The 27,344-nt window shown below is 39.2% G+C and overlaps 4 protein-coding genes and 1 long non-coding RNA gene across 7 annotated transcripts in view; 3 read left to right on the top strand and 2 right to left on the bottom strand.

Annotated features, from left to right (window-relative positions):
* LOC122646491 overlaps positions 1–6,551 on the bottom strand; it is a 19,341-nt gene extending 12,790 nt beyond the window's left edge. Inside the window, exon 1 of the long non-coding RNA XR_006330628.1 lies at positions 6,419–6,551. This is a non-coding gene — a long non-coding RNA (uncharacterized LOC122646491). The remainder of the gene's footprint in view (positions 1–6,418) is intronic.
* On the top strand, positions 6,423–23,191 carry LOC122646490 (glutathione S-transferase-like). Its single transcript, XM_043840058.1, has 4 exons — positions 6,423–6,569; positions 6,664–6,712; positions 6,807–7,263; positions 23,181–23,191. Exons 1-3 carry the CDS (start codon positions 6,423–6,425, stop codon positions 7,256–7,258), a joined length of 648 nt encoding a protein of 215 aa, XP_043695993.1. The 3' UTR covers positions 7,259–7,263; positions 23,181–23,191.
* LOC122645254 (glutathione S-transferase-like) lies at positions 12,993–14,870 on the top strand. The gene is made up of 4 exons (XM_043838580.1): positions 12,993–13,021; positions 13,796–13,842; positions 13,917–13,964; positions 14,369–14,870. Exons 1-4 carry the CDS (start codon positions 12,993–12,995, stop codon positions 14,824–14,826), a joined length of 582 nt encoding a protein of 193 aa, XP_043694515.1. The 3' UTR covers positions 14,827–14,870.
* Positions 17,982–18,776, bottom strand: LOC122646489. Of its 3 annotated transcripts, none has more exons than XM_043840055.1 (2): positions 18,730–18,776; positions 17,982–18,694 (listed from the first exon to the last, which is right to left on the bottom strand). In XM_043840055.1, exon 2 carries the CDS (start codon positions 18,674–18,676, stop codon positions 17,987–17,989), a length of 690 nt encoding a protein of 229 aa, XP_043695990.1. In that variant the 5' UTR covers positions 18,677–18,694; positions 18,730–18,776; the 3' UTR covers positions 17,982–17,986. The 3 variants fall into 3 exon arrangements, with proteins under 3 accessions (XP_043695990.1, XP_043695991.1, XP_043695992.1); XM_043840056.1 differs by lacking the exon at positions 18,730–18,776 and having other exon boundaries at positions 17,982–18,166; positions 18,275–18,729; XM_043840057.1 differs by lacking the exon at positions 18,730–18,776 and having other exon boundaries at positions 17,982–18,153; positions 18,275–18,729.
* LOC122645253 lies at positions 22,307–27,344 on the top strand. The gene is made up of 6 exons (XM_043838579.1): positions 22,307–22,681; positions 22,768–23,640; positions 23,906–24,595; positions 24,741–25,027; positions 27,010–27,202; positions 27,297–27,344. The coding sequence occupies exons 1-6, from the start codon at positions 22,307–22,309 to the stop codon at positions 27,342–27,344; spliced, it is 2,466 nt and encodes an 821-aa protein (XP_043694514.1).

Genomic DNA, 27,344 nt, shown 5'->3' with positions numbered 1-27,344 from the left:
GGGTTCCCTGTTCCTCAAAGACTCAAAAGTTAAAGTCATTCCCTATGGAGATGCCAAACCCATAATACTTCCTTCATGTCCTTAAGAAAGCTCATATCATATGCCAAGAAATGATGCCTTACCTTTTACAAATTTTGATAGTTTCAACATGATCGAGACAAAATGCCACACAAATCAAGAATTCTACAGTGTTTCGATAGAAATTTTGATCATTTCGATCCGAACGAAACGAGAAATCCGAGTTTTCAAACTATGCAGTGGCGGCAAGTGAATGGCACATACTAGTTTGATAAAGGAACAAAACATGAGGAAATTATTTCACCCCAAAAAAATGAGGAAATAGGAACCCGAATCGTTATTCCTTCTAATACGTTGCCCATTCCAATTTTCTTCAATTTCTCACATAGGAGCGGAAATGACCACCCTACCCCACCTTGGACAGTGTATTTGGGTAGAAGGTAAGATGGTCATTTTTGCTCCTATATGAGGTATTGGACGACTTGGAACAAGCAGCGCATTGGAGGTGATAATTATTCATAGGAACTCAATGGAACTCTTCTACTCTAAATAAATGGTAACACCTTTGTATAATTAATTTCTCATCTCAATGCCTTACACTTTCAGTGGCACTTGGAATTCCAACGCACTTTTGAAGGAATGGGCACTCAGGATTCTCCTAAAGATTTGAGGGTAAGCTTACCTTTGCTATTTAGAACTCATAATCTTTTGGTCTATGTGATCCGGAGATTTCTACAATGCCCATGGATGAAGTGATGGAAAATATCGTTTCAAATCCCCCTCAATCACTTGTTTGATCCACCCCCCTTGTTAAGGAGGAAAAACCGGATGATAAAGATCCGAGGAATTAGCATTGAAAATATATTATTGAAAATATATTACAATGCGAAAAGTATCCTAAAACTCTAAGACAGCTCACAATAATCTTGGACGGTTGAATGCAGCAAATATCAGGTATCGACATCTTCACCTAGCACTGTCGCACTGCCACACTTTAAGAATTGGAGAGGATAATAATCCCAATAAAGCCTCTCAAAATCACATTATTTCCCATTCCCAACATCATGGCTTACCAACTGAGGAATCTTATCAATTTCTACATCTCAATTCCAAGATCATTGGGTAACCAGTTTTGCAGAAGTTAGAAAACCAAAAAACCCTAATAAAGCCAAGTAGATAAACAGTTGAAGACAAATTAATGGGGGCATTTCAACAAAAAGAACAACATTCCACACAATTTGATATCCAACTATTTGTTCCTCTTTGGTTGTGAATATACAAATAACAATTCTACTAATATTGGAAAACCTAGCACCCATTTCAACAATCCTAAAAAATCAATGATAAAAAAAAACCCAAAAAAAAACAGATAAATGGAAAAATAAAGGGGGAGGGGGGGGGGAGAGCATGCTAAAACAGAGTCATCCATTCTCCAACAAATTTTAGAGTTTGCTTGGAAGATATAAATGAAATCTTAGGCTATGTTTGGTATGCATTCTAAGTCAATTTCGCACTCTCGGATGATTTTCGTCATTGCAAATCTGGGGAGGGTTATTTACCCCTGTTTTCTCAGAGAGGTTGTTTCTAGACTCATACCCGTGAAAACTTAGTCATAATGGAGCAATCTTACCATTGCACCAAGGCCCGCCCTCTCTTTGTTGATATAAATGTGAAATGATAATATTTTATCTCTATTGAAGAAAAAAAATATGGGAAAGAGCTCATTGCTTCTTCGTGTAGCTCCTGCATCAGCACCCGGGCCCATAAGGGCACACATAGAGGTATCAACATGGATAGAATTTTTTATTTCAATATGAGCTGGGTGACAAACTGATAATTTTAAACATTGTTGTGTCTGAGTGCAAGGGTTACACAACCAAGGAGCGATCTCTTACCCAAAAAAATATATATTGAAAGGGATGTTCTCAGTGTGAAGGCAATAAAATAAGGTTCAAAATTATTTGACATCTTAAAAGGTGTCAATAAGAAAATCCCATCGTATGATAGAATATTGCTATTAGGGTAGAGTACCGGTACAATATTATTCTGGTTCATCAATTTGAAAATTGTTTCGTTCACATTCCTATCAAAAAGCATTTTAGTTGTGGAAATTTTTTTTTTTTAATAGATAAATGGTCGACAATATGACAATACACAAAAAATTTTTAATTGCTTGCGACAAATAGATTGACTTGAGCTATGAAATTCGATACATGGCTAATCCAAAGGATCCTTTCCTGTTTCTACATTTCATATCAAGGAACCAAACAATCAAAAAAAAAAAAATTTATCCTCTTTAAGATGTTGTTTTAATGATATCTCTACAAATGTATTTATAATATGGGAAAAAGAAACATGTGCCGCCCTTATGCACATTAATACTCTCTTATTCTGACCATGTGGACTCCATGTAGATCTCATATGGATGATACCATTTTCCAAACCTTGTAGCATGCACTTTACCAAAAAAAAAATTTGGTGTAGCATGCAGATTTCTTCTTACGTTAGCGTTATGCAAAACCCTTTCCCTTAACATATACAACCTTCTTTTGATTGTTCCTTGTTTTATTCCCAAAACTTCTTTAAATAAGATTAAAAATAATTTGAAACCATTTTTTTTTTGACAAAAAAAAAAAATGAAATGTATATTATTTGACGCATTAAGGAGTGTCAATAAGAAATTTCCAAAATTAAAAAGTTGTACAATGTTGTAATAGTTAATGATTTAGAAAAGAATCTAAAAGGCTTTACGATGTTATAATATTGAATGACTTAGAAAGGAATAAGATATTGTATTAGTGAAGTAGGGAACAAATATGATTGCTTTGAGGATGCTTTAATCAATTATTTAAATATAGCAAAGATGTTTATAGGCAGTACTAATATCCGCATCTCATGTCATAATGTTCTCATTCCAATTGACTATTTTTTTAATATTAAAGGAAAAAAGAATGCTGTGTGATTGCACAAAATGCTCAACACAGCCTCTGAAATGACTACAAGGATGTTTGATCACGCTCCAAGAAATGCGTTTTTCCCTTTTTTTGTTCTAAGAAATGGAAAAACACCCCAAACATTAAACTTGTTTCGATTTAACTGTTTTTTGAAACATAAATTAAAATTTATGGGTCAAAAAACAGGTTTGAAGAAACAAGTATGACTTGTTTTTCTGTTGCTTGAAACAAATTGAATGAAACTTTGCCAGTTAAAATAAGGAAGGGGGCAGGGGGGGGGGGAAGTCGTTTGCGATAGGAAGAAACTTAGCGCCATCGTCATGAATGATACTGTTTTTAAAATTTTTTTTTTGGTGGATTCACATCTTAATCTCTATTGGCCGCAAGTGGAGAAGAAGAAGAGGAGGAAGAAGACCACGCCGGAAACAGGAAGGTTGATTTTCTGCAATTTCTTTTGCTTTTTTAAACCCAAAAGGGGGGGGGGGGGGGAAGGAATGTCTCTATCCTGACCCGATTCTTCTTCCTCTTCTTCTATTTTGTCATCATCGCCATCGTGGAAGCAAGTTCTTACTACCATTGTTTTTCGTTTTTGAAACAGATTTACCAAACACCCCAAAAACAGTTTCTTAGCACAAAAACGGAAAAAACTGTTTCTGTTTCAATGCCTATGCGCTTCATTGACGAGACCACTTGTCCAAATTTTAAGGTTTTTTTTGTTTTTTAATGCCGTATCTCTAATGTTAACTGTTACCTTCAAATAATAATCCATCTTTTAATTTATGTCCCGTATATCGGCCAAGCATGGTTTGAGGAATCGAAATCAGATCGCCCAATTTCTAATCAAAACAATACCGATCTAGGGGTACTAACCAATGGTAAAATTGTTTTTTTTTTATTGAAAATTAGGGGTAAACTCATCCAATCCGAACCGAAACAAGCCGATCCGGATCGATATCGTATTCGATTATTAAAACCCTGCCAAAAAGATCGACACATAGACGGATACATATAATCTTGGTGTGGACGGTGGACTTGACTATTAAAAATGCGCATAGACATTCGTGGAAAGATACACCCTATCAAAACCATTACAGAGTCAAAATAGGCCCCACCACATAATGGGGAATCAGAAACAATTTTGCACATAATGGGACTTTTTATGTTTTTTTTTGGATAAATGGGACTTTTTATCCAAATCATATATATTTAGAATGAATAGTGTAAAGCATGTCTTCATCTCATTCCATTTCTCAACCATCATGTGGAGCACATTCACCATAACAATGGCATCGCCACTTTATTGACCTACCTAAATCATTAAACTTGGACCGTCCGATCAGTGAAATTGAGAGTCGGAGCCGGAAAGCCGCGCGTCCATCGAGTTTAATAGAAATTAGGTGTATGTTAACTTCTATGTATCAGATTTCTATAGTCGCGTAGGGTGGCTTTAGCTCGTCAGTCTCGTGATCATTAGACACATTTTAAAGCACATGACCATTTTAAGTTCCTAATGTTCGTAACTTTTGTTATTATCCTTAAACTACTAGTTATCATCAACTAGAGAGAGAATAAACTCAATTAAGCCTTAATTATCTAAAGGAGAATAAAATGCTACCCGGTCATGTGTCTTAGGTGGTGATTGGCGACCATACCCAAACACAGAACTGCCTTGGGGTATCATGAAAAATCCACCCTCATATGGGGCAAGGAGATCATTTCCAAGCACCCCAAGGTGATTCTGTATCTGGACGTGGTCACCACTCTAAGCCCAGGACCGGGTAGCGTTTTTTCTCCCTTATCTAAATTAAAATAGAATTTGGTACATAAATTGTATTTCATGATTCAAGTATTCAATCCTAAGGTGTAGTTCTTCCCCTTCCCCCCCACCCATCACTCGAAACCCTAAATCATTAAACCTTAAACACGAACCTAAAAAACTAAACCTCCTAGTTGAAGGTCGATCCATTTTGATACTATCAGGGTATCAGCTAACATTGATATCGCTACCTAGCTTTCAAGTATGAACAGAGGGTTAAATGGTAAAAATATGATACAATTTTGATATTTTTTAGGGCAAAATCATCTAATACGGTTATCAATGCTCGTTCTGATACTATTCACTAAAACTATACTCCTCAAATAAATAAACCATGTGAATAGAGAGAATCCTAATGTATAAAATTTTAAACCATTAAACCTTAAATATATCCCACCCCAATGTATGATATCATTTTTTTAGGATAAATTACACGTCACCTCCTAGTTTTCAAGTGAAACTCAGATCACCCCCTGGTTTTTGAAAAAATTCAAATCCCCCCTAGTTTAGACTCCAATATGATAAATTAGTCCCTACTGTTAGTTTTATGTTGTTAAGTGATGATGTCAGCCAGTTAAATAAATTTAAATCCCTCAACTACCCTTGACCAGTGTTAAAGATGAAGGAAGGGTAGTATTATAAATTTAATTCTAATGTTTTAGTACAAGGGTAAAATAGTTCTTTCACACCAATAACTAACAGCAGACTAAGACCGTTACTGTAAAAAGGATGATTTGAGTTTTTTCAAAAACTAGGGGGTGATCTGAGTTTCATTTGAAAATCAGGGAGTGACGTGTAATTTACCCTTTTTTTAATGGAAAGTAGGTCTTTTTTCCTCATGTATCTATCTCTATCCTCCTCAAAACAAAGGTAAACCCATCAGATCTAGATCGATGCGGGCTGCTTTGGATCAGTACCGGATCGGGATATCGGCTGAGACCGATACCAAACCCGATTACTAAATCCTTAATTAGTTATGCTCAACAAAATCAGCTCCAACCTTTGCTCAACGGATTTGGATCCTGTGCATCCGGGCAGCCAGGCTACATATATAGCGCAAGACTCAAGGCGGCACGTTTTGATAGCCTTACCCCTACCCAAGCGCCTTGACCCAACAAGGGTAAGGCGGTCAAAGCGCGCCTTGAGCCTGACACTACACATGCAGCCCAGCTGCCCAGATGCACAGGATTTTTTTTGTTGCTCAACAGCTCAAGCTGTTGTGTTATTCCTGTTATTTGATTATCAAAAGAATTGACTTATTATTGAGCCCGAGTAAGAGGGATTCTCCAATTCCCTAAAAGTGCAGTATGGTGCGGTGTGATTCTGGGTTGAGATGTTGCCACTTAGCAGGCATGACATCCAACAATCCAAGCTTAAGTAAAAATAAAAAACCAAAAACTAGCTGAATTGAACTCGGACTATTGATGTCGCACCTACGTGGCGACTTCTCAACCTCGAATTGCACCACACTGCACGTTTAGGGAATTGGAGAGGATTTTTTTACGAGTGCAAGGAGCTCATCTCTCCCTCTATAAAATGACCAATGTGTAGTCTTCGTTAAGACATCCCTCTCTGTCTCTCACTCGTACCGACTCAATCCATATTCATCACAAAAGCTCTCTAAGCAAACAGCCATGGCTCCCAAGGTTCACGGAAGCGTATTCTCCACTGCAACAATGCGAGCCTTCGCTACCCTCCACGAGAAAGGTGTCGAATTCGAGGTTGTCCCCATTGACATGAGAGCCGGAGAGCACAAGAAGGAACCTTTCATCTCCCTCAACGTAAGCATCAAATAGCTAAAACCCATTTCAAATTTACAGATTCAAATTCAAAGCCTTTAAAAATGAAATTTCTAAACCCCCTTTTTCGTTGCAGCCATTCGGTCAAGTCCCAGCCTATGAAGACGGAGATCTGAAGCTCTTCGGTAACTAATTAACTAACTCCCCCCCCCCCCCCACCCAATTCAATCTAACCGATTTGGATTTGATTCTGAGGAGGGGTTTTGTTCGATTTTGCAGAATCGAGAGCGATTACGAGACACATAGCATTGGAGCACCATGGGAAAGGAACAGAGCTGATCTACAACGACGTAAAGAAGATGACGAGCGTGTCGGTGTGGATGGAGGTTGAAGCTCATCACTTCGATCCAGTTACTTCGAAATTGGTTTGGGAACAAGTAGTGAAGCCTATGATGATGAGTATGGAATCTGATTCAGCGATTGTGGAGGAAAACCAGAAGAAGCTAGGCCAGGTTCTTGATGTGTACGAAGCTAGGTTATCGAAATCGAAGTATTTAGGTGGAGATGGGTTCACTTTAGCCGATCTTCATCACTTGCCTACGATGCATTACTTGATGGGAACATCGACGAAGGAAGTGTTCGAGTCTCGCCCGCATGTGAGCGCTTGGGCTAAGGATATCATGGCTCGACCTGCTTGGGAGAAGACCGTTGAGATGCAGAAGCAAGCTTAAACAGGGTAATCCATACTCCATTGAAGAAGATAAAAGCCTGAGTGTCTGGTTTTTCTTTCTTGCAATAAAAGAAGGAAAAATTGAGTTTTTTTTTGTGTAGTGTTGTTGTTGCGACTCACTGAGTTATGATGAGTTGAGCACTTCCTTTTTTTTTTTTTTTTTTTTTTTTGGGGGTAACGGGGCATTCTACTCTTGCTAATAAAAGAATTAGCTGTGATCGATCCTGAATCCTGATTTCCATCGATCGCCGACACGCGGTAGATTCACATTCAAAAACTCGTTCTAAAGTTCTTTAATGGCATTCAACCCAAAAGCCCGAGATAATGGGTGGAGAAGTTTTTCTAATGTCATAAGCTAAACTACCGCATACTACCCGATCACTATAGAACTAAACTCCCTATATTCTTGGTCATAGAACACATTCACTTTCTTGAACATTGATTCAAATGATTCAATCCAGATCAAAATCACCAATGACTGATTCCATCCAATTTCATGTTTTAAAACCCCTAATGAAGCCCTGCATGATCATTTTAATGGTGGGGACCTCAAAAGCCTCAGCTATTTGCTTGGAAGCAGTACTAGTGATTTGCATAAAAAAAGGGGGAGAGAGAATCTCTTGTGGTTTCTATTTTTGATATAGGCATTGAGTTGGGGAATGGGAATCATGGTTCAAAGTATCGGTATTGTATCGTCTGTATTGGGTGATACGTATTGGTTTTATTAGTCATCGATACCGTATCGGTAGCACAGTACGGACAAGGGGTAAAATGGTCAGAAAACTCATTTTTTAAAGAAATTCAGGGGAATTTTTGTCCGCTACAATTGATCTAGGCCAATATCATATCAATGTCGTATCGATTTTATAGATCACCGATACCCGTTTCGATACCGTGCACTAAAACCATGTTGGGGATGGGTCCTTGGACTTCTTTTTGGCAATGATCGACTGATTAAGAAACTTTAAATAGTCTTTGGTCTTGGTGGATCCCAGGTACAAGAAAACCTAGGGGTGTCAATAAAGCCCAGCTGACCCGAACCCACCACCCTAAGCCCTGTCCGAACCCGACCCTGATTTTTCAACCCTGAGGGCGGGTTTGGGCTTAGTTATAGTCTAACCCTGGCAGGGTCGGGTCGGGTCAAGGTTTAGATCCCGGGCTTAGCCCGGCTCGGCCCAAACCGACCCTGTATTAATTATAAGTATAAAATATTTCATATATATATTTGGTCTAATATTTATTTATTTATATATATAGCCTAATAAAAAAATTAAAAAGCAAAAGACAAAAAAAGCCCTAAAGACACATGGGATTACAGACAAAATCAGGGTCAGGGTCAATCAGGGGCAACCCGACCCTGCCCGACCCTATCAGGGTCAATCAGGGCCGGGTCGGGTCAGGAAAAACCCTGGCAGGGTCGGGACTAGGTTGAGGGTTTCTTGGCCCTGGCAGGGTCTGGTCGGGTCAGGGTTTACGTTAAGGCCTCTAGGGTTGGGTTAGGGTTTAGGGCAGGCCCGGTCCAACCCGACCCATTGACACCCCTAAGAAAACCTGCAATATGGACTTTTTTGTTTTGGTAAAAACCTGCAATATGGACTTCTGGGTTGTAAAGGTTGAAACCGAGCAAAAACTAGGGATGTAAATTAATAGTCGAAAGCCATTTCCGTATCCGTGTCCATATCTGTTTAGCACTATCCGAATCCATCCGAAAGCTAAACGGATACGGATAGGCTATAGCTATCCAAAAAGTTATATTTATATGTAAACGGATAAAATATCCGATCCGTATCCATTTAGCACTGTCCGAAAGCTAATTGGATGCGAATGCGGATATAGCACAATCCAAGCTGAATCCGGTTCGTTTACATCCCTAGCAAAAAGCTGCTTTCATCCTCATTATCTCTTTGCTTTTATGGCCCATGGCCCTTGGCTATGTTTCAGACCTGCCATTGGTAGGAAAATTAGGTCCCACAAAATGAGGGATCTGAGTGAGAGTGTCAATTTGGGTCTTGAACCAGAATCGACCAGTCGCATTACTAAATGGGGTGCTTCTAGAAGCTGGTTTTGTGATCAATAGTAAATGGGACGGGATGGTTTTGAGACTGGTTTTCCAATGGGTCCAACATCGAAAGTTAAATAAGGAACCGACTAGAACTGAACCATTACCTATTTAACATGCTTAAATTACTTATTTAGGATTATTAATACTTTATACTTCTAACATATTTGAATTTGATTTGGTGTTGGAGATTTGGAAGTGTAAATTTTGGATTTGGTTGTGTGTTTGTATGTTTAAGAATTGATGTTTGATTATTTTATGCTTAGAATATATATTCAATTATTTGTATGTTTGGAAAATTTATATGTACACCTAGGAATTTTGTACATATTTATCTGATTGAGACTTTGAGTGTTTAGAACTGGGTCATCCCATTATTAAACAGGACCGGATCCTAGTTTTGTGACCGTTTAGTAATGGGACGGTTCTGGAATTGGCCTTTTTGGGACCGTAACTGGTAAGAAACTGTCCCAATTACCTAGAACCGTCTCGTGACACCCTTAGATGTGAGTGTTAATTTTTTTCTCTTTTTCCAGATCAATTATAACTAATCTAAACTAAAAGTAGTAAATGACTGAGTTTTTCTGAGCCACTGTGGAGGAAGTTGGCCATTATTGTGCTTTTAAAGGTGTCAAGATCCGAGTGTTGGAGACAAATGTGAAAACACATCGAAGAAATCAAGCAAATAATGTCGTTTGGCACAATTTCCTACATCTACCCGAGAGAACTAGAGAATTATTGACTAACCAAAAAAAACATTCTACATCACTCTCCATTATTACACAATATGAGTTCCCTTGCTTATGTCTCGGGGTTTTCCTCATGGAGTGAATAAATAGGAAACCCTAAAAACCTTCATCCCCACATAATTACAATTTTACCTCTCTACAAGTAATGGAATCAAAATCCGATTCAAAATCTATCAAGCCTAATAATAATTATATGGAACACTACAGAATACAAGACATAAACCCAACACAATGCTTTACCAAAAAAAAAGAAACTCCAACACAATGAAGGACATTTTTGACCTTCAATATATAGGGGGAGTTATGATGACCTTAGATTTGAAACTTTTAACCGTAGGAGGAAGGAAAATTTCTAAAAACTTAAATATGAGAGCTGATCTTGGTACACCAAATTTAGGCATTGTTGAAATCTTGTTTATATATATGGACCCCAAGATCTTTGGTTATCTATCAAATTTCCGTCCAATTTGAGTCTATCAAGTGGCAAAACGAAGTATTAAAAAAATCACATTTACCAAGTAACTATAGTAGAGTGCATGGACATGTATGGGAGAATGCTTACATATGAAATGTGAATCTCAGCTTTGAATTCGATATTTGGCAAATCTACATTATTTCTTAAACATTTAAAAGTCAAAATTTCAATATTTCCTTTCCACGTGAGTAAAAAATTATATTTATGATTCACCCAAAAAAATATATATATATTTATGGCTTCCCAGTGATGGCATATATTAAAAAAAAATTCCCTTGATTCATAAATCGGATAGATTACCATATAAAAACTAAAAAAAAGTAAAAACTTTCCACCCTTCTTTTGCTTCTCTTGATGATACTCTTAAAAAAACAAAGTATTGCCGCTAGTTACATTTAAGGGTAGTAATCACTAGAGCTGAGATCCACACCTTTTAATTTTGAATGAATCTTGGATCCAATTCATGAATAAATAAATGGCAAATTAATATGGTCACAAAGGTTTATTATTTTTTCAAATGTTCAAGAGGTTGATTCACCGAGGCGGGTTCAGATGTCAGCATGAGAAATCGGAGTGTATTTTGAGAAAAATATAAAAACCTAGGAGGGGTTTGCCAACCCTATGATGTTGAGAATCCATTCACCGGGTGGTGGAGGGAAACTTATGGTCCGTTATCCTATATGATATACTTTTAGATTATAATTGAAAAGGTTGTTTCAATTAGGCCTTGAGCAGTTGACCCAGGAGTTTTTCAAGCACGCCTGTAATCAACCTCTTGGATTGATGATTTAGCAAACTCACTCTTGGATGGGTCGGGGACCTATTGAGTTCATTTTTAAAATTTTCAAATTTCTTATAAACCTCTGTAATTTTCAATTTCATTGACCCTAGTGCGGGTGTAGAGGCTACACACTAGTTATCTCTTACTCATAATGTATATATAATATTAATATAGGGCCAGAGATCTCTACTTGGTCACATGGTCTCTACACAAGCATCTGGGCCAATGGGGGAACACGTCTGAGTATCTACCCAGGGGGTAGAGATGTCATTTCATGGTGTCCTGTGAGAGGTTGTAGAAAACACCACCACGTAGAGATCTTTTTTTCATATAATATATAATAAATAATAGACGATAATGTGGACAACAAGTTCATCAAATTGGAATCACAAATCAATAGTCATGTAATGGTTATTCAAACCGTTAGGAGACAAGTTCCTAATCAGGTGTGATGGAACTCCTCTCCTTAAACATTTAGCCATTTTACTGCACTTTTAAAGTTATTGTTGGTTCAAACCGAACCGAGCTAGGTTGAATTTTGAAGCTAGAAGAATGGGCTATATTTTGGGCCCAAGCCTACCCAATTAATGAAAGTGGGCAGTATCAACTCGTTCTAGCCTAATTATTTAAGGGGCTGGGTTTTGATTGGGATGTTGAGCCCAGCTAGCGGTTTCACCATCAGTGGGCTAACTTGTGATCCCACCCAATCAGGTCTAATTAAGCCTCAACCAGCCCAAACTCTCACAGAATGCCCTATTTAACCTGGGACCTTAAAGGCGCTTGATTAAAATTTAATCAGTTTTAAAATATCTTTAAAAATACTTTTTTTCAGAAAGTCAGCCTTAAGTCCTTATCCCACCTATCAAAAAAAAAAGTTTGCCTTAACCCACTTGATTATTCATGGGACTGTTTCATATTAAGAAATCCCCGGGCCTATGAGAAGCAGATCTGAAACTGAACTTGCCTAGCCCGGTCTGTTTGTCACCCCTAAATCCGACCTGAAGATTCTAAACTAGATGAGAAATAGGAGGTCTCGAACTCAAAACATCTTGGGGGCTAGGTTTTACTGCACATGCCTCAAACCAGTTGCTACCATTTTACTGTATTGGAATATAACAATACTTCTATAATTTGTTTTTTGGGGAAAACACCATCTCTCTTACATTATGAGATTTGGGGTTCATATTAACACCATCTCTCTTGTTTTGACGTATGTAGATGAAATCATTCTCTGGAGTACCATTAATGTGGCGTACAAATTCCTCTCCACCCTACCATCATAGGGAAGTCTCTCCTTTTTGTTCACTTTTAACTCACTTTTGAGGCACTTCCCAATTGGTTTGGAACTTAAATTTGATGATGGAGGTGGGAAAGTCAACCTTTATAACATAGACCCCTACCCATGTCTCCACATGTTAATGTAAATGTATTGGAATAGAGGGTAAAAAATTTGAGTCCAAATAAGAAAATTGGTTGAGTCTTGTAGTAAAATATGTGCCAAAGTGCCTCTTTGTAGAGGTTTGTCTATCTATTGAAAGAGACACCTTGTCAAATTTAAAAAGTATTTTGCTAAGCCCTTTTTCAATTGAAAACTCTGTGAGCTTGATGTCTTTGTATACTAGTTGGGTCTCTCTATTTAATTACTTAAGTTTTTGGGTTGGATAATTCAATATGGAGAAAAGACTGGACACGCTATCAGGGTATCCAGCATGTGTCAACCTCTTTCCTCCCCTTTGAAAAAGACCCCATGCTCTTTTGTGTCAAACCCTATGATTGGTGCATGTCGCTAACTTACCGAAAGTTGACAAAAAAAGCTTACCGCTAAGGTACCCTTGCTCTCTTGTCCAACTCTCTTGGTCAAAGAATTCTCCCTTGAGTGTGACTAAAGGAAAACTTGGTCTAATAAATAATCATAAATCATCTAACCCTTGATTGATATGGTTGAGTTCTACACTATGAGTGTAGCTAAGAGACTCCACTTCTTATTCAAATAGGTCTCTGTTTTCTATCATTTCGTTGCTCCTTCTCAGCAAGCTATGTCCCTTCATAATAATAATAATTGAAAAATGGAAGAGATAGATTTCATTATCCAATCCAATCAGCTGCATTCTTACCATTATATATATCTAAGGATTGACCTTAATTGTTAAGTTCCTTTCTACCTTTCTTTCGTTTTTTAAATGTTTAAGAACAAGTCATGGTAGAGAAACCAAAAAATTAAAGGGAGAAACCTTGGCTTGAAGAACAAGGCAAGCTCTTTCCAGCTCTTATAAAAACCCAAGAAGCAATTGTGTTTCAGTCATTACTACCTTCCATATATAGTTCCATTTTACTCTCTGCAACATCTAAATCTAAAACTTTTCTATCGGCTGCCATGGCTCCTAAGGTCCACGGATACATATTCTCCTACCGAGTACTATGAGTCTTTGTTTGCCTCCATGAGAAAGAAGTTGAATTCGAGTTCGTCCACATAGACAGAAAAGCTGGTGCACACAAGAAGGAACCCTTCATCTCTCTCAATGTAGTCTTAAAATCCATCTCTCATTCAGATTTACCCTTCTTTGTAATTTTAGACAAAACATCTAAATCTAAAAGCATTTGTTTCATTGCAGCCTTTTGAAGATGGAGATTCGAAGCTATTTGGTAAGCATGTGTAAAAATTTCTGCCTTCTATTTTTTTTTTTTTTTTAATCTGCATTTCTTGCTCTAAGATCAATATTTGGACCAGTTTGATCTGCTGGAACATGATATTGAACTCCCAAACTAATCCTGGAGAGTAAAAATCAGCAGAATCATTCTAGCAGAGCACTTCCTTATGCCATGTTTGGTAATGGATCACAAGTTCACAACATAACATGATCCATTACCAAGATTAGGGAATCAAAATATTCCCTAATAAATAGAATCATTCTAGCAGAGTGCAACCAAAAGTAGCCTAATCATGCCGTGGTTGATTTAGAATCACAACAAAACATGACCCATTACCAAGATTAGACAATAGAACTATTCAGTTTGATTTTGATGTAGGTTCTTATTTGCTTCTACAGAATCAAGAGCGATAACCAAATATATTTCCTTTGAGTACCATGGGAAGGGCACCGAGTTGGTCTACCACGACGGAAAGAAGATGGCAACCGTTTCGGTGTGGATGGAGGTGGAAGCGCATCAATTCAACCTGGTTGCTTACAAGCTAATTTCTGAGCAGATGGCGAAGCCAATCATTTTCGGTATGGAAACAGACGCATCCGTTGTAGAAGAGAACCAGGCGAAGCTGGGTCAGATTCTTGATGTGTACGAGGAGAGGCTTTCCAAGTCCAAATACTTAGGTGGAGATGCCTTCACCTTAGCCGATCTTCCCCATATGCCAGCAATACATTTCTTGATGGAAACATCGTCGAAGGTGTTGTTTGAGGCTCGCCCACTTGTGAGTGTTTGGATCAAAGATATCATGGCTCGGCCAGCATGGAAGAAGACCATTGAGATGCAGAAGCAAGGTCAGATATGAAGAATACAAGATTAGTGTGGCGTCCTCTTATAATAAAACAAGTTCAATAAAATTAGATTCACTACAAGAAATGTCATTTTTCGCTCGTTAAAAATTATATTAACGACAGAATTATTTTTGACTGATAGTCCATACTAAAAAGGGTCATACAAACGCTTAACTTCAATGGTGTCTTTTGAACTCTCTGCTTCAACACAAATGAAGACAATTTACAACTTACACAAGTAGTAGCATAGAACCAACAAAAACAAGGATCCAGATCCTCTACGGTGTGGGCTGCCCGTCCTGCCGTGTTGCGCAGACACAAAGTGGCGCGCATTGACTGCCTTACCCCTGCCTGAGCAGGGATAAGACAGTCATTGTGTGCGGCCCTGTGTCTGCGCAGCACAGGCAGGACAAGGCAGCGCGCCGTAGAACATCTGTGTTGCAAAAACAATGCAGGATTGTAAATAACGGAAGAAAGAGACGAAGAAAGAAAAAAGAGTAACTCTTTCATTCATTCATCAAGGGCTTTTGAATTCCCTGTTTCAACACAAATTAAGACAAATTTACAACTTCAACAATAAGTAGCAGCATATGACCAACAAAAACAATGCAGGATGGTAAATAACAGAAGAAAGAGACGCAGAATGAAATAAGAGAACTCTTTCATTCATCAATGGGAACATCTTGGGAAGAACCCAAATTGGAATATAGCTCCCACGCATTAGACAATGGCAACTGTGTTTGAAAGTGTAGTTCAAACCATATTGAGTTCTGGAAGAACTCTGAAACTTGCAACACATGCAATTAGAATCCTTACTGGTGAGAATTGAAAGGAGAGGAAGGAGGGGAGAGGAAGGAGGTGTGACATTGTGGGGCCTGCTGGAGGACTCCTCCTCCTCTCTTTTTTGTCTCACTGGAGAGGAACCGAGCCCCATCCACAGTTCCAATGAGACCCACCCGAGTGCATACTTACATGAGATAATTAAACAACTTACAATTGTCTAAGCTCTCAAAAGAACAGTACATGTCAAATAACAAAACAACCAGTTATTCAATCCCAGCCATCAAACACATCCCAATTTCAATCGTTCGCTACCTGTAAGCAGTCTGAGAATACAACCAGTTTGTTTCAGATTCACTTTGAAGGCCGGCGCAACTGCCCGACTCTTGTACAGCTCTGACATGAACCTGGAAATAAGAGAATTGCACGCAACCAGAAATACCAGATGATGATATGTAGCTCTATTAGCAGGGATGAACACAGCTGAATTATAGAATCATTTTCATTATGTCATGGTTCAGACTGTTATCTGATCTGATTTCAGCAGAAGATTGAAGAAAGATAATATATCCCTCCTCAGTCCTAATGAGGGCTTGGCTACTTACCTATGTACATCAAGGCAAGCAATCATGTCAAAGGGATATGAAATTATGATCTCAAATTAAGTTGAGCTTTTGAAAGTTTCAGAGTCAACTTCAAGCAATCATGTCAAAGGGATATGTTGATTAGCCCAAAACTCTTCAAACCCTACAATTCCCTGAGTTGATATAAGTATATATCCCAAAAAATAAGGTATGCGATAATGGTCTGCAATCATGTCAAAGGGCTAGGACCTCAAAGTTGAGCTTTTGAAAGTTTCAGTCAACTAAAAGTAATGTCACCCTAAGGTACATCTTGTTGTACGTCGATTAGCCCAAACTCTTCAAAACCTACAATTCACTGATAATATAAGCATTTATCTCCTAAAAATATACAAGCACAACTCTAATCTAGATTTTTAAGAATAAATCAACCATCAACATTACGAGAACATGGATGGTTCAAGAGACCGTTTAGAACATATTTTTCTGAATGAAATAAATTGAAATTGTCAAAGAGCAATTCCAACACTGAAGATTGATATGGATAGCAACAATGAACAACAGAATATTAGAAACAATTGCACTAGCAATAAATTATCAGATGAGAAATACAACTTTCATTTCGTGTACAGAGCTTGCCAATACTGAGACAAAGAACTGATCACATTATGAGACAGAACTGGTCACATTATGAGACAATAACAGACACCCCAAGTAAAGATCCAACATTTATTGAACTCAACTACATAGATAATGATTCACCCAAAAAAAAAAAAAAAAAACTACATAGATAATGAGTTCTCTACAATTAGAGAACAAGTGCATCTACAAGGACTTACATTAATTCACAAGCCCTAATAAAAAAAAAACCATGTCTTGCATTAAAAGCCCCTATCTGAAGTATGAACTTCAAAAACACAAGGCTAAGCTTGTGACTAGTGGGGGTTAACCAGGAGGAACTAAAAAGGGCACGGGATGCTGAGAGGAGGATAGCAGTAGCACCACTCTCAGTGCCCAAGGGGTCAACACAACCAGGGCACCAAGCAGTGCAGAGCCTAAAGGTACTTAGAAGCAGTGACGGCTCTTACCATAAAAAATAAAAAAAGAAGATAAAACCAAAAATCCTGTGCAAGGAAGTTTCGTACAACTGTGCACTAGACAACTGGGATCTCTGAGGCTCTCATGAGTATAATTTGCTGCTGAAAGCAAGACACCCCCCCCCCCCCCACTCCAGACTCAAAAGTCAAGACATCTCCTAGATTGTGAACCCATTTTTAGGCCAGTAATGCCATTTGATTTTATTTAGACTTCCACAGGTTTAAACCTTTAAAGTGTCTACTCACTCAATTGTTTCCACAGTTTATATCATACACACATATCTATCTTTTCCTTTTCCTTCTTAAAACATTCAAATGGTTTATGAGCAAAGTCTCGAATGATTTGCTTAGCTTCAAATGCATCAGATTCATGAAAATTTTCAATCATATATATAATTATAGGAGCGTCTGAATGACACCTCTATAGGTGTATTTAGAACTTGACACCTTCTTTTAACTGCCCCTTGTCTTATTCTCAAAAGGTTTTTAAGATAGGGGTATAAAAGGGTTTTCAAAAGAATTGAAGTGACATATCATGATGTCAATATCAAAAGATGTTGCCATGCACATTTTCAAGTATGCATGTGAAATGTTATTATTACCCTCATTAGGAAAAAATTGCATGTTAAACCAAAAGGGCAAAAAAGTCCCTATAATTATATGCATCCACGAAGAATGCAGAAAAATTCTGTAGGGTGAAAAAAAAAGTCATGAATTCAAGGAGGTATTCTATTTCTCATTATAATCTGAATCATTTTCAATCCAAATAATGTGACATTCCGAGCACCAAGAAAATTGGAACTCTGAAACATGCCTTTAATTTCCTGTAGATCCTCTTCCGAGCATTGCTCGACAACAAGAACACAAACACCACCACGTCGAACTGTCCTTTCCATCTCGGTAACAAAACGAGAAGGAAACAATGCCTCGGCAAGGTGTGCGCTGAAGGCTACGTCAAAAACCCCATCAAAAAAGGGGAGATTATGGGGATCAGCTCTACTCACCAGTGGAGGAGAATCAATAAGTTCAACCCCAGTGATATCAGTCACACCCATCTCTGATAATGCCATGACTTCATAGCCAGCCCCAGCTGAAACGCAGAGGACCCGTGAGTGGTTGGCGAGCAAACCTAGTTGGCGAATTCCGTGGAAGAGTTCAGTGAAGGAATTGACTTTCTTTTGCCAGTCCCTAGTGGACCAGAGGCGTTTGTTTTTCTTCTCAATGGAGACAATCTCACGGTGGGTAGCTTCGCAAGAGGACTTCGGGAACCTGACCTGTGGGGCACTTGGTTCGTCTGTGATGCATGTCTGTGGAGTTTCAACAAAGAGGAGAATGAGAGTGACAGTGGCGACGGTGACAGCTGCACAGGAAAGCCGGTTCAACAGAGATTGTATGCGTCGGTCCATGTGAGAGAGCAAGGAGAAATGCCTTCGATCACTGATTCAAAGTAAAACAAGAAATTGCTCAGCGAGCCTTCCAACTTGAGATGAGATATGAAGTGAAGCAAAATAATAATAATAATAATAAAGAAGCTGACAAATTCTTTCTGGGTTTAAAGATCCACAATAATCGGCATACATAAATCATTAGTTAATCTTGTCATGAATGACTGCCTAACTAGTAAAAACAAGTCCATTAAGGCTACGTTTGTTTCAATATTTACTTGGAAAATTTTTACAATGTTTCAAGAAGTAAAATGAGGAGTAAAGCATCACAGAAAATTTTTCATGTACTAATTTGACATCCGACTAAGGAATTGTGAGAAAAGGCCAGAACAAGACCAATAATATTCAGTGCTTAACTGATCAAGTATAATGCCTTAGAGGAAAAACATCAAACATGTAATGAGAGAAATCAATGTCCTTCCATAAATCACAAAGTATAACCCTTACAGGAAAAAAATCAAACATGTAATCTCCTATGAATTCGGAGATATCACTTTGGTTGTAGCCTTCCCATGGTTAAAGGAATCAAGATCGAATATGTGGAAACAATTGATTCAATCGAAATTGGAATCCCCAGTCGCAATCCTGATCCAAGCCGATTTGAATCCCGTGAAATGGATTTGCAAATACACTGTAACACTTCTATATTTCTACGAAACATATGATTCCTCTATGACTGAAACCCATCTTTGAAGATTTAAGGTGATTGTCCAGATGAAGAGAATTGTGAACAAAGAAACCAATTTTAAAAGTAGAATCAACTACTTCTCCAGATCGAATTGCAGAGACTACACAACAGTATGGGTTTGATGATCTGGATGAGGAACGAGTGTACAAGATGATCTCGACCGTTAGGGTTTTAAAGCAAAAGTTGCCGATTAGGACAGATTGATAAAGATGAAGCTCGTGAAGAACTTCTGTGGAGCAAGATGGTGGGAGTGATTGTGCAGCATTCCCTTATCTTTAATCTTGTTGTTTGAATTCTTAGATCCAGACCTTGGCAAAACCAATAAAAATTCTAATTCAGAAGCCATGAAATACAGTATCAATGAGGAAACAGAGAAATAAAGCCACATAAAAGAAGAGAGAGAAATAGAGAAAGAGATTACATTAAGAGATGAAATTGGTTGAGGTGTCCAGATTGTTGGAGCTAATTTTGGATAATGAAATGCAGGAAAGCCCATTCAGAAGCATCCCCGATACCTTCCCTATCTCTCCTTGTAAATCAGTAATGGCAGATTCAAATGTGCTCAGTGAGACTCGGAATCCACCTACGGATCTCCTGCAAGTCACAAACATTTCTTCACTGCCTGTGGGTTTGAGATAGGTTGGAGCAAGACTGTTTCTAAGGAGATCAAATCACGTTCAGTTTTCCTTTTTCTCTTCTGTGGAATAACAAACCCCGGACGCTCCCTCAGAGCACAAGCACTGGCCAAAGATCATTGGAATCAGCTTCATCTGTTCTAGCAAGCGATTCCACCCAGCATGAGGTAAGGACCCCAAACCTTTCTGCTCGTAATACTCAAAATCTTGGCAATAATTCTTCAGCCACCATCCCTCCCCCAACTGGCCCCCGCCAACAAGTTCACACCGGATTTGGAGAAGATGACAGAAATCTCCCAAATCACGTGGGTAGGAATACCACGCGCACTCTGTACAATCCTCACCATGTCCATACGACACCCCCTGCCAGCTTTCTGTACCATTAGACTGAAACCACTACCCATCATTCCTGGCAACCTGACACTTACTGTTACACATCAGCTTTTGGAGCAATTCCAACGGATCAAATGTCTAATATCCATTCCATCACAGGACAATGCCCATTATCCAATCCTCTCACCTCACCTTCACAAAACGATGCAACCCTGCAACTCCTGTCATCCATCCGATCTCGCATCCTCCAATTCCCTAACGAACCCAACCCTCTGTTATCTCTTCTACCCTATTTCTCAGGCTGCTCCATCTCTAACCCAAACCCAAACCAAGTCCTAAACCAGAACACGCTAAACGCACACCTTCCTCCAAACCTACTCCAATATGAACCGGCCCATAACTTTAACCAAACCTTTACTGAACCACAAAGCCCACGAAACCAACAACTATCACCCCACTCCACTCCCAATACCTCAACCAACTTAACCACCCCAACCCTGTATCTCACTACCCAACACCCTCCCCCTTCCTCGCCTGTTCTCCATGTCCCAGGAAACCAGGAACCATTATCAACTGCAATGGAGGTCACAGAGGCACAATTCACAGCTCATTCTGATCAAGGATTGGTTGACACCAAAGCGGGGAAACCTCGAGGGAAGCATATATGGCGTGTAGAACAAGAAGACCCAAGCACTGAATTCTCTGCTTCATCCACAGTATCAGTGCATTTTTTATCAGATGCTCCCTTGGCGGCTGGGGGAAATCAGCCCCAAAGGAGCCAATGAAAATCATCAGTTGGAATTGTCAGGGATTGGGGAGACCCCTGACAATTCAATCACTCATTCATCTCTCCAAATCTGTCCAACCAGATATGGTGTTCCTAAATCCAGAAAAATTAGTCAAGTGGGACGTAAGTTGAAACTGCACTCTTCCTTCTCGGTTGATCCTATTGGTACAGCAGGAGGACTATCTTTTGGGGCCAACACATTCCAGTGGAAGTTCTTTATGCAGACAATCACATAATTGATACAAAGGTCTCTTCAAAACTCTTCTCATCTTATTTTATTACCTTTGTATATGGCGACCCTGTTAAATGTTGCAGAAAACAGGTATGGGATAATATCTCTCTTATAGGAGAAAATCGCCATGAAAGTTGGGTCTGTTTGGGGGACTTCAACTCACACTTAGCTTGGCATGAAAAAAGGGGTGGAAATCAAAAAGGGAGCAGAGACAGAACAATATACAGAAATGATGAACAAATGTCATCTAATGGATCTGGGCACTCACGGCCCCTCCTTCACGTGGTCGAATAAAAGAATGGGAGCAGCCAATATCAAGATAAAATTGGACAGAGTCTTATCAAACCTAGAATGGCAGAGAACATATGCTGATGCCATTGTTACAATTCGATCTACAGTTGGATCTGATCATTTGCCTCTAGTCTTTGATACAGAAGGTGGCAGATCATCGGGAGTTCATCCATTCAGATTCGAGTCAATGTGGTTCTCCCATCCTGAATGCAAAGCTGTAGCATTTAAAGCTTGGAACATTCCAACGTATGGTCCCTCCAGCAACACTTTAATTCAGAAAGCCAGCAGCTGCAAGTTGGTATTTTCCAAGTGGAATAAAGACACTTTTGGTCATGTACAAAGCAAAATTGCAGCTCTTCTCAAAGAACTAGAAAATCTCCAACAGAGTTCTACATCAACAGCTAATCAAATCAGAGAGAAGGAAATTCAGCAGCTTCTTCAGGTGGAACTCAGTAGAGGACAGTTTTGGCAACAGAAAGCAAAGGTTATGTGGTTAAAAAATGGAGATCGCAATACGAAATTCTTTCATGCGACTACCCTCCAAAGAAGAAACCGCAACAAGATCCTCCAATTGAAATTGCAATCTGGGAAACGGTCTTAATCGGCGGAGGATATTTTTCAAGAAATGCTACAGTACTACAGATCTCTATACTCATCTGAAAAGCTTGATGAAAATACCCTCCAAGCAATTTCCCCTTCAGTGGATAACATCACAAATGATCAGCTGTGCAGAATTCCTGATATTGAAGAAGTAAAGCTATCCCTATTTTCAATGCAGCCACTCAAGTCCCCTGGCCCTGACGGCCTACCACCAGCCTTCTTTCAAAACTACTGGGATCTGGTAGGCACAGACATCTGCAAATTCGTGCATGATTTTTTCAACCAAGGCAAACTCCCTTCCAGCATCAATAATACAATGATATGCCTAATTCCTAAAGTAGATCAGCCAGATTCCGCAGAACAGTTTAGGCCAATCAGCCTATGCAATGTAGCGGTGAAGGTAGCTACCAAGATCATAGCTACCAGATTTAAGGACAGCTTGGAAAACATAATCTCCCCCGTGCAGTCAGCATTTGTTCCAAATAGGCTAACATCTTCTTAGCTCATGAAACATTTCACTATATCAAGCACAAGAAGAAAGGAAAGAAAAAATTTGTTGCAATGAAGTTGGACATGAGGAAAGCATATGACCGATTAGAATGGCAGTTCATAGAGCGTGTCCCACTTCGTTTTGGTTTCAGTGACAAATGGGTATCCACGGTAATGTCTTGCATATCCAGAGTCTCTTATGAGCTTCTCATCAATGGTGCCCCTAGGGGGTTCATTACTCCAACCAGAGGGATTCGCCAGGGGGATCCTTTATCCCTAGCTCTCTTCGTTTTATGCTCTCAAGCACTGAGTGCTGTGCTACAGCAGGCTGAATTAGCAGGATTCATCAAAGGTATTAAGGTCCGAAATAGAACTTCCCCTCTCTCACACTTGTTATTTGCTGACGACAGCCTCATCTTCTCAGAAGTGTCTATTGATGGGATTCACAACTTAAAAGCTTGCCTGGACCTTTATTGTCAAGCCAGTGGACAACAAATTAATCTCAACAAATCTAGCCTGATATTCAGCCCCAACATAGCTCCCAAATTCAAATGTTGGTTCTCAAGGATTCTCAAAATCAAGTATGGAGAGTGCCCAAAAATATACCTCGGGCTCCCAACTGAATTTGGGACATTTAAACTTGAGCTCTACCGTGAGATAAATGAGAAAGCCACAACTAAAATGGAAGGATGGAAGTGCAATTTACTATCCCACTCTGGTAGAGAAATAATGCTGAAATCAGTGGTGATGTCAATGAATAACTTCGCCTGCTCTCGTTTCAAAATGCCGGCTTCAAATCATAAGAAGATTCGACAAGCAGCAACTCAATTTTATTGGGGAGGAACTAAAGAGAAAAAGAAGATTTGTTGGGTATCTAGGCTCTACTGAGCAACCTCGCATGGAGGCCTTGGGAGAATCCTACTTCACACTAGGCAACATTCATGAAACAGGTGTACTATCCCAATACTGACTTCCTACATGCAAAATTAGGATCAAGTCCATCATGGGCCTAGAGAAGGATTTTGGAAGGTCGAAAGGTCATTACAGCTGGATCATTTTGGATAGTTGGAATGGATAATAAGATCAACATTTGGGATGATTGCTGGATCCCAGAATCCCCGATCTTAAACTCCAGCATTCTCAATACGAAGGCCATGGACCTATCTATGTAGCTGATCTCATAGATCAAGAGAACCGAAAATGGAAGACTGATTTCTTAAATGAATTCCTCCACCCAATTGATAAAGAAGCTGTTCTAAAAATCAAGTTGGGGTTGTTTCCGCAGGATGAGTACCAAGTATGGGGGGGAACGAAGAATGGAAGCTATACAGTTAAATCAGCATATCACTGGCTATGCAATCAGGCTGAAAGACGCTCAAACCAATCAGCTTCATCATCCAGAGGTGCACAACAAATCCCAGATTCAGTTTGGAAACAGATTTGGTCAAGTCAAGCAATGCCAAATATCCATAATTTTCTTTGGCGAGCTTGTGCGGATGGTCTGGCCACAGGAGTGGGGCTTGCTCACCGGCGAATCACTATAGAACCAATGTGTCCTAGATGTGGAGAAGTCGAAGAATCTGCAGACCATATCCTAGTGGATTGTAACTTTGCAAGAGCAGTATGGTTCGGCTCCTCTCTATCATTCACTCCCCCCTTTAATGATCCTAAATTATTTAAGGTGATAGAGAACTGGGTTCAGATATCTTCTACAAACAAAAAAAGAGGAAAAGAGGTTGCCAGGCTTGGCTCCTACATCTGTTGGAATTTGTGGCGAGCTCGAAACGATCTCATATTCAGTGGAAAGAAATGGACCCCAGAGCAGGTTATCCATCAAGCTGAATAGGATTTTCAAAGCTTCTGCCAAGCAACAATCCTTCCATCTTCAGAACACCATATTCAGAATCTGCCTGTAAAAGCTCTATGGTTGCCCCCACAAGCTCCACTCCATAAACTGAACACTGATGCAGCTGGATCAAAAGATAAAGGAGGAGTTGGATTCATCATTCGTGATAGCAAGGGGACTATCTTTATGTGCGGTATCCGAACCAACATCCTTCTCCTCAATTCTCGAAGGGGAAGCCATAGCAATTCGATCTGGTCTCCTTCAGTGCATTGCAGATGGCTTTGATGACATAGAGGTGGAGACAGATAGCAAGATCTTAGCTGACATTGTTAACAACAGGAACTCTCAACATCCTCCCATTGAGGTGGTCAACCTTGTTCAGGATATCAAATACTTATTCACTGCTTTGAGGTCCTGTTCAATTCACTACATTCCCAGGGAGATAAATAGCGTGGCTGACTCCCTAGCTAAGAAGGCCTTGTCCAGTGCGTGTCAAACAACATGGCCTAACTCCACTCCCAGTTATCGACCTTTGTAAATCAGACGCCTTGAGCTTTTCACTCTTAAATCAATAAATTCCTCCTTACCAAAAAAAAAAGAATATCTGACCTTTGTAAATCAGACGCCTTGAGCTTTTCACTCTTAAATCAATAAATTCCTCCTTACCAAAAAAAAAAAAAAAGAATAACAAACCCGGTTGTGAGTGTAATTCCGTTACCTAGAAAGGCTGGATTTTGGAAGGAGAAGTCCGTTTGAAATGGATCGCGCATGCAATTGGTCCGGTCCGGTTCTATTTCCGACTAAGATGGGTTATATTTCCACCATTTATGAGTGCCTTCTTGTGGAAAGAAGTAATGACGACAATTCTTTTACTCCATTAATTGAGCTTTTGTTTAACTTCCAAAATGTGAAGGTAGTGCGCTTGTCATAAGGAGGATTTATGATGTCGCACCATGCAAGGATCATCACCACCATCACCATCACCATCACCATCACCATCACCATGCATCACCCGGTGTCATCACCACCACCATCATCATATATTAAAACCACATGAATCTACAAGGATTACAAAATTTTTTTTTGGAAAAAATAGATTTGGGAAGAAATAGAAAACACCTTTGAAATCTTGCAAATAGGTGATGATGCTCCAAATTGCACTTGAATCTTCATTTGGCACTTCAATCTAACTCCAAGCGTGCATTCCATCCAGCAATCGAAAGAAAGAAGAAGAAATTTGAAGGAGAGGTTTTTCCCTTGGTTTAGAGCCTAAGAACTACATGATGTTGGAAATGGTTTTGGGTGAAAATTGGGCTAAATACAACTAACTAGCATCTTTGGGCCCAGCAGATCTCGCGAGATCTCTGCGATATTGGTTTTTGTACTAAAAAACCATGATACTCAACTCAGATATCAGATCCCGAGATCTCGAGATCTCGGAGATCTCTCGAGATTTTTTCGAAAACTACTCTCAACCGAAACTGCCTCGCGAGATCTCCAGTTCTCGAACCTTGTTCGTTACCTTAGAGAAGTCCATTTGAAATGGATCCCTTGGTCGTCCGGTTCTATTTCGGACTAAGATGGGTTATATTTCCACCATTTAGAGTGCCTTCTTGTGGAAAGAAGTAATGCGACAATTCTTTACTCCATTAATTGGGCTTTTGTTTAACTTAAAATGTGAAGGTTTTGTCATAAAGAGGATTTATGATGTAACCATGCAGGATCATCAAGCTTATTTGGCATCCAAATAAGCAAAGCACCATATGAGCAAATTGGGTTTGGGCCATGCTAAAGGGCAAATTCCACAAAATCGAATGATACTCAACTATAGTTTTGAAAATACTCAACCGTCCCCCGTTTAGAGCCTATATTACAATTTAGTCCCTTGATGCGGTTAACTTATAAGTCCAAGTTAAATATATTTAAATCCCTAAACTACCCTTGACCAGTGTAGACTTACTATTTTACCCTTGAATCTAAAAACCCCAAAATAGATCCTCTTCCTCACATGACCTGCAACTCAATCTCCACCAATCCAGTCAAGCAATGCATCGCAGAAGAAGAAGAAGTCTTGGGTTGGTTGCTCGGTTGAACTAAAACTTCACCTTCTTCTTCAACCCTTAGTTAGTAAGTTCGGGAATGGTAATTGAACGGGAACGGATACGTACGGCAATTAAACGGACTAGACGGCAATAATACTTTTCAAAAATCCGGCGTAATAAAATGCATAGGGCAATAATACGATAAGTGTTTAATATGGCCATTCTATAAGCAAAAATATGGGTATATATATTCACTATATAACAGATATTCACCACCTAATAAACAACATAACAGCATATTTTATCAACTAAATTATCCTTGTTATTCATGTATTCTCAATTGAGTTTCAGTTACATATATGCTGATTTCTATGCGGAAGCTATATGGGCTGGTCATGAAAATCCAGAGAACAGTGGACACTTCACCAGCAACCAGGTTCCTTTCACATGTGCTAATGACTCCCCAATCCAATGTAAATTCATAGAAGGAAGTAGTCTCCCTGCTTTGGGTTACCTAAACTCATTTGGGCAGGATAATAACAAGGTACGTACAGAATTGTAGCAAGTTGGAGGGGGAGGGGGGGAATAGATCAGATTATTTCAATCAATTAATCAATCTATTCTTATATCTGCAATAGAACCGGGCTCATGTTCATGGTGAGGGGATGTTGTCTTTCAGATTCTAA

The sequence above is a fragment of the Telopea speciosissima genome, chromosome 11 (genome assembly GCF_018873765.1).
Source record: "Telopea speciosissima isolate NSW1024214 ecotype Mountain lineage chromosome 11, Tspe_v1, whole genome shotgun sequence".
NCBI lineage: Eukaryota > Viridiplantae > Streptophyta > Magnoliopsida > Proteales > Proteaceae > Telopea > Telopea speciosissima.
This window is presented reverse-complemented; position numbering and strand designations above follow the sequence as displayed.

Excerpts from the sequence above, each read along its gene's own strand:
- LOC122646490 (XM_043840058.1), top strand. The coding sequence starts at position 6,423 with ATGGCTCCCAAGGTTCACGGAAGCGTATTCTCCACTGCAACAATGCGA. Across the intron at positions 6,570-6,663 it reads AACCTTTCATCTCCCTCAAC|CCATTCGGTCAAGTCCCAGC; the intron begins GTAAGCATCAAA and ends TTTTCGTTGCAG. Across the intron at positions 6,713-6,806 it reads CGGAGATCTGAAGCTCTTCG|AATCGAGAGCGATTACGAGA; the intron begins GTAACTAATTAA and ends TCGATTTTGCAG.
- LOC122645254 (XM_043838580.1), top strand. The coding sequence starts at position 12,993 with ATGGAGAAAAGACTGGACACGCTATCAGG. Across the intron at positions 13,843-13,916 it reads AACCCTTCATCTCTCTCAAT|CATTTGTTTCATTGCAGCCT; the intron begins GTAGTCTTAAAA and ends TAAATCTAAAAG. Across the intron at positions 13,965-14,368 it reads TGGAGATTCGAAGCTATTTG|AATCAAGAGCGATAACCAAA; the intron begins GTAAGCATGTGT and ends TTGCTTCTACAG.
- LOC122646489 (XM_043840055.1), bottom strand. The coding sequence starts at position 18,676 with ATGGACCGACGCATACAATCTCTGTTGAACCGGCTTTCCTGTGCAGCT.
- LOC122645253 (XM_043838579.1), top strand. The coding sequence starts at position 22,307 with ATGCTACAGTACTACAGATCTCTATACTCATCTGAAAAGCTTGATGAA. Across the intron at positions 23,641-23,905 it reads AGAAAAAGAAGATTTGTTGG|CATTCTCAATACGAAGGCCA; the intron begins GTATCTAGGCTC and ends CTTAAACTCCAG. Across the intron at positions 27,203-27,296 it reads TTGGGCAGGATAATAACAAG|AACCGGGCTCATGTTCATGG; the intron begins GTACGTACAGAA and ends TATCTGCAATAG.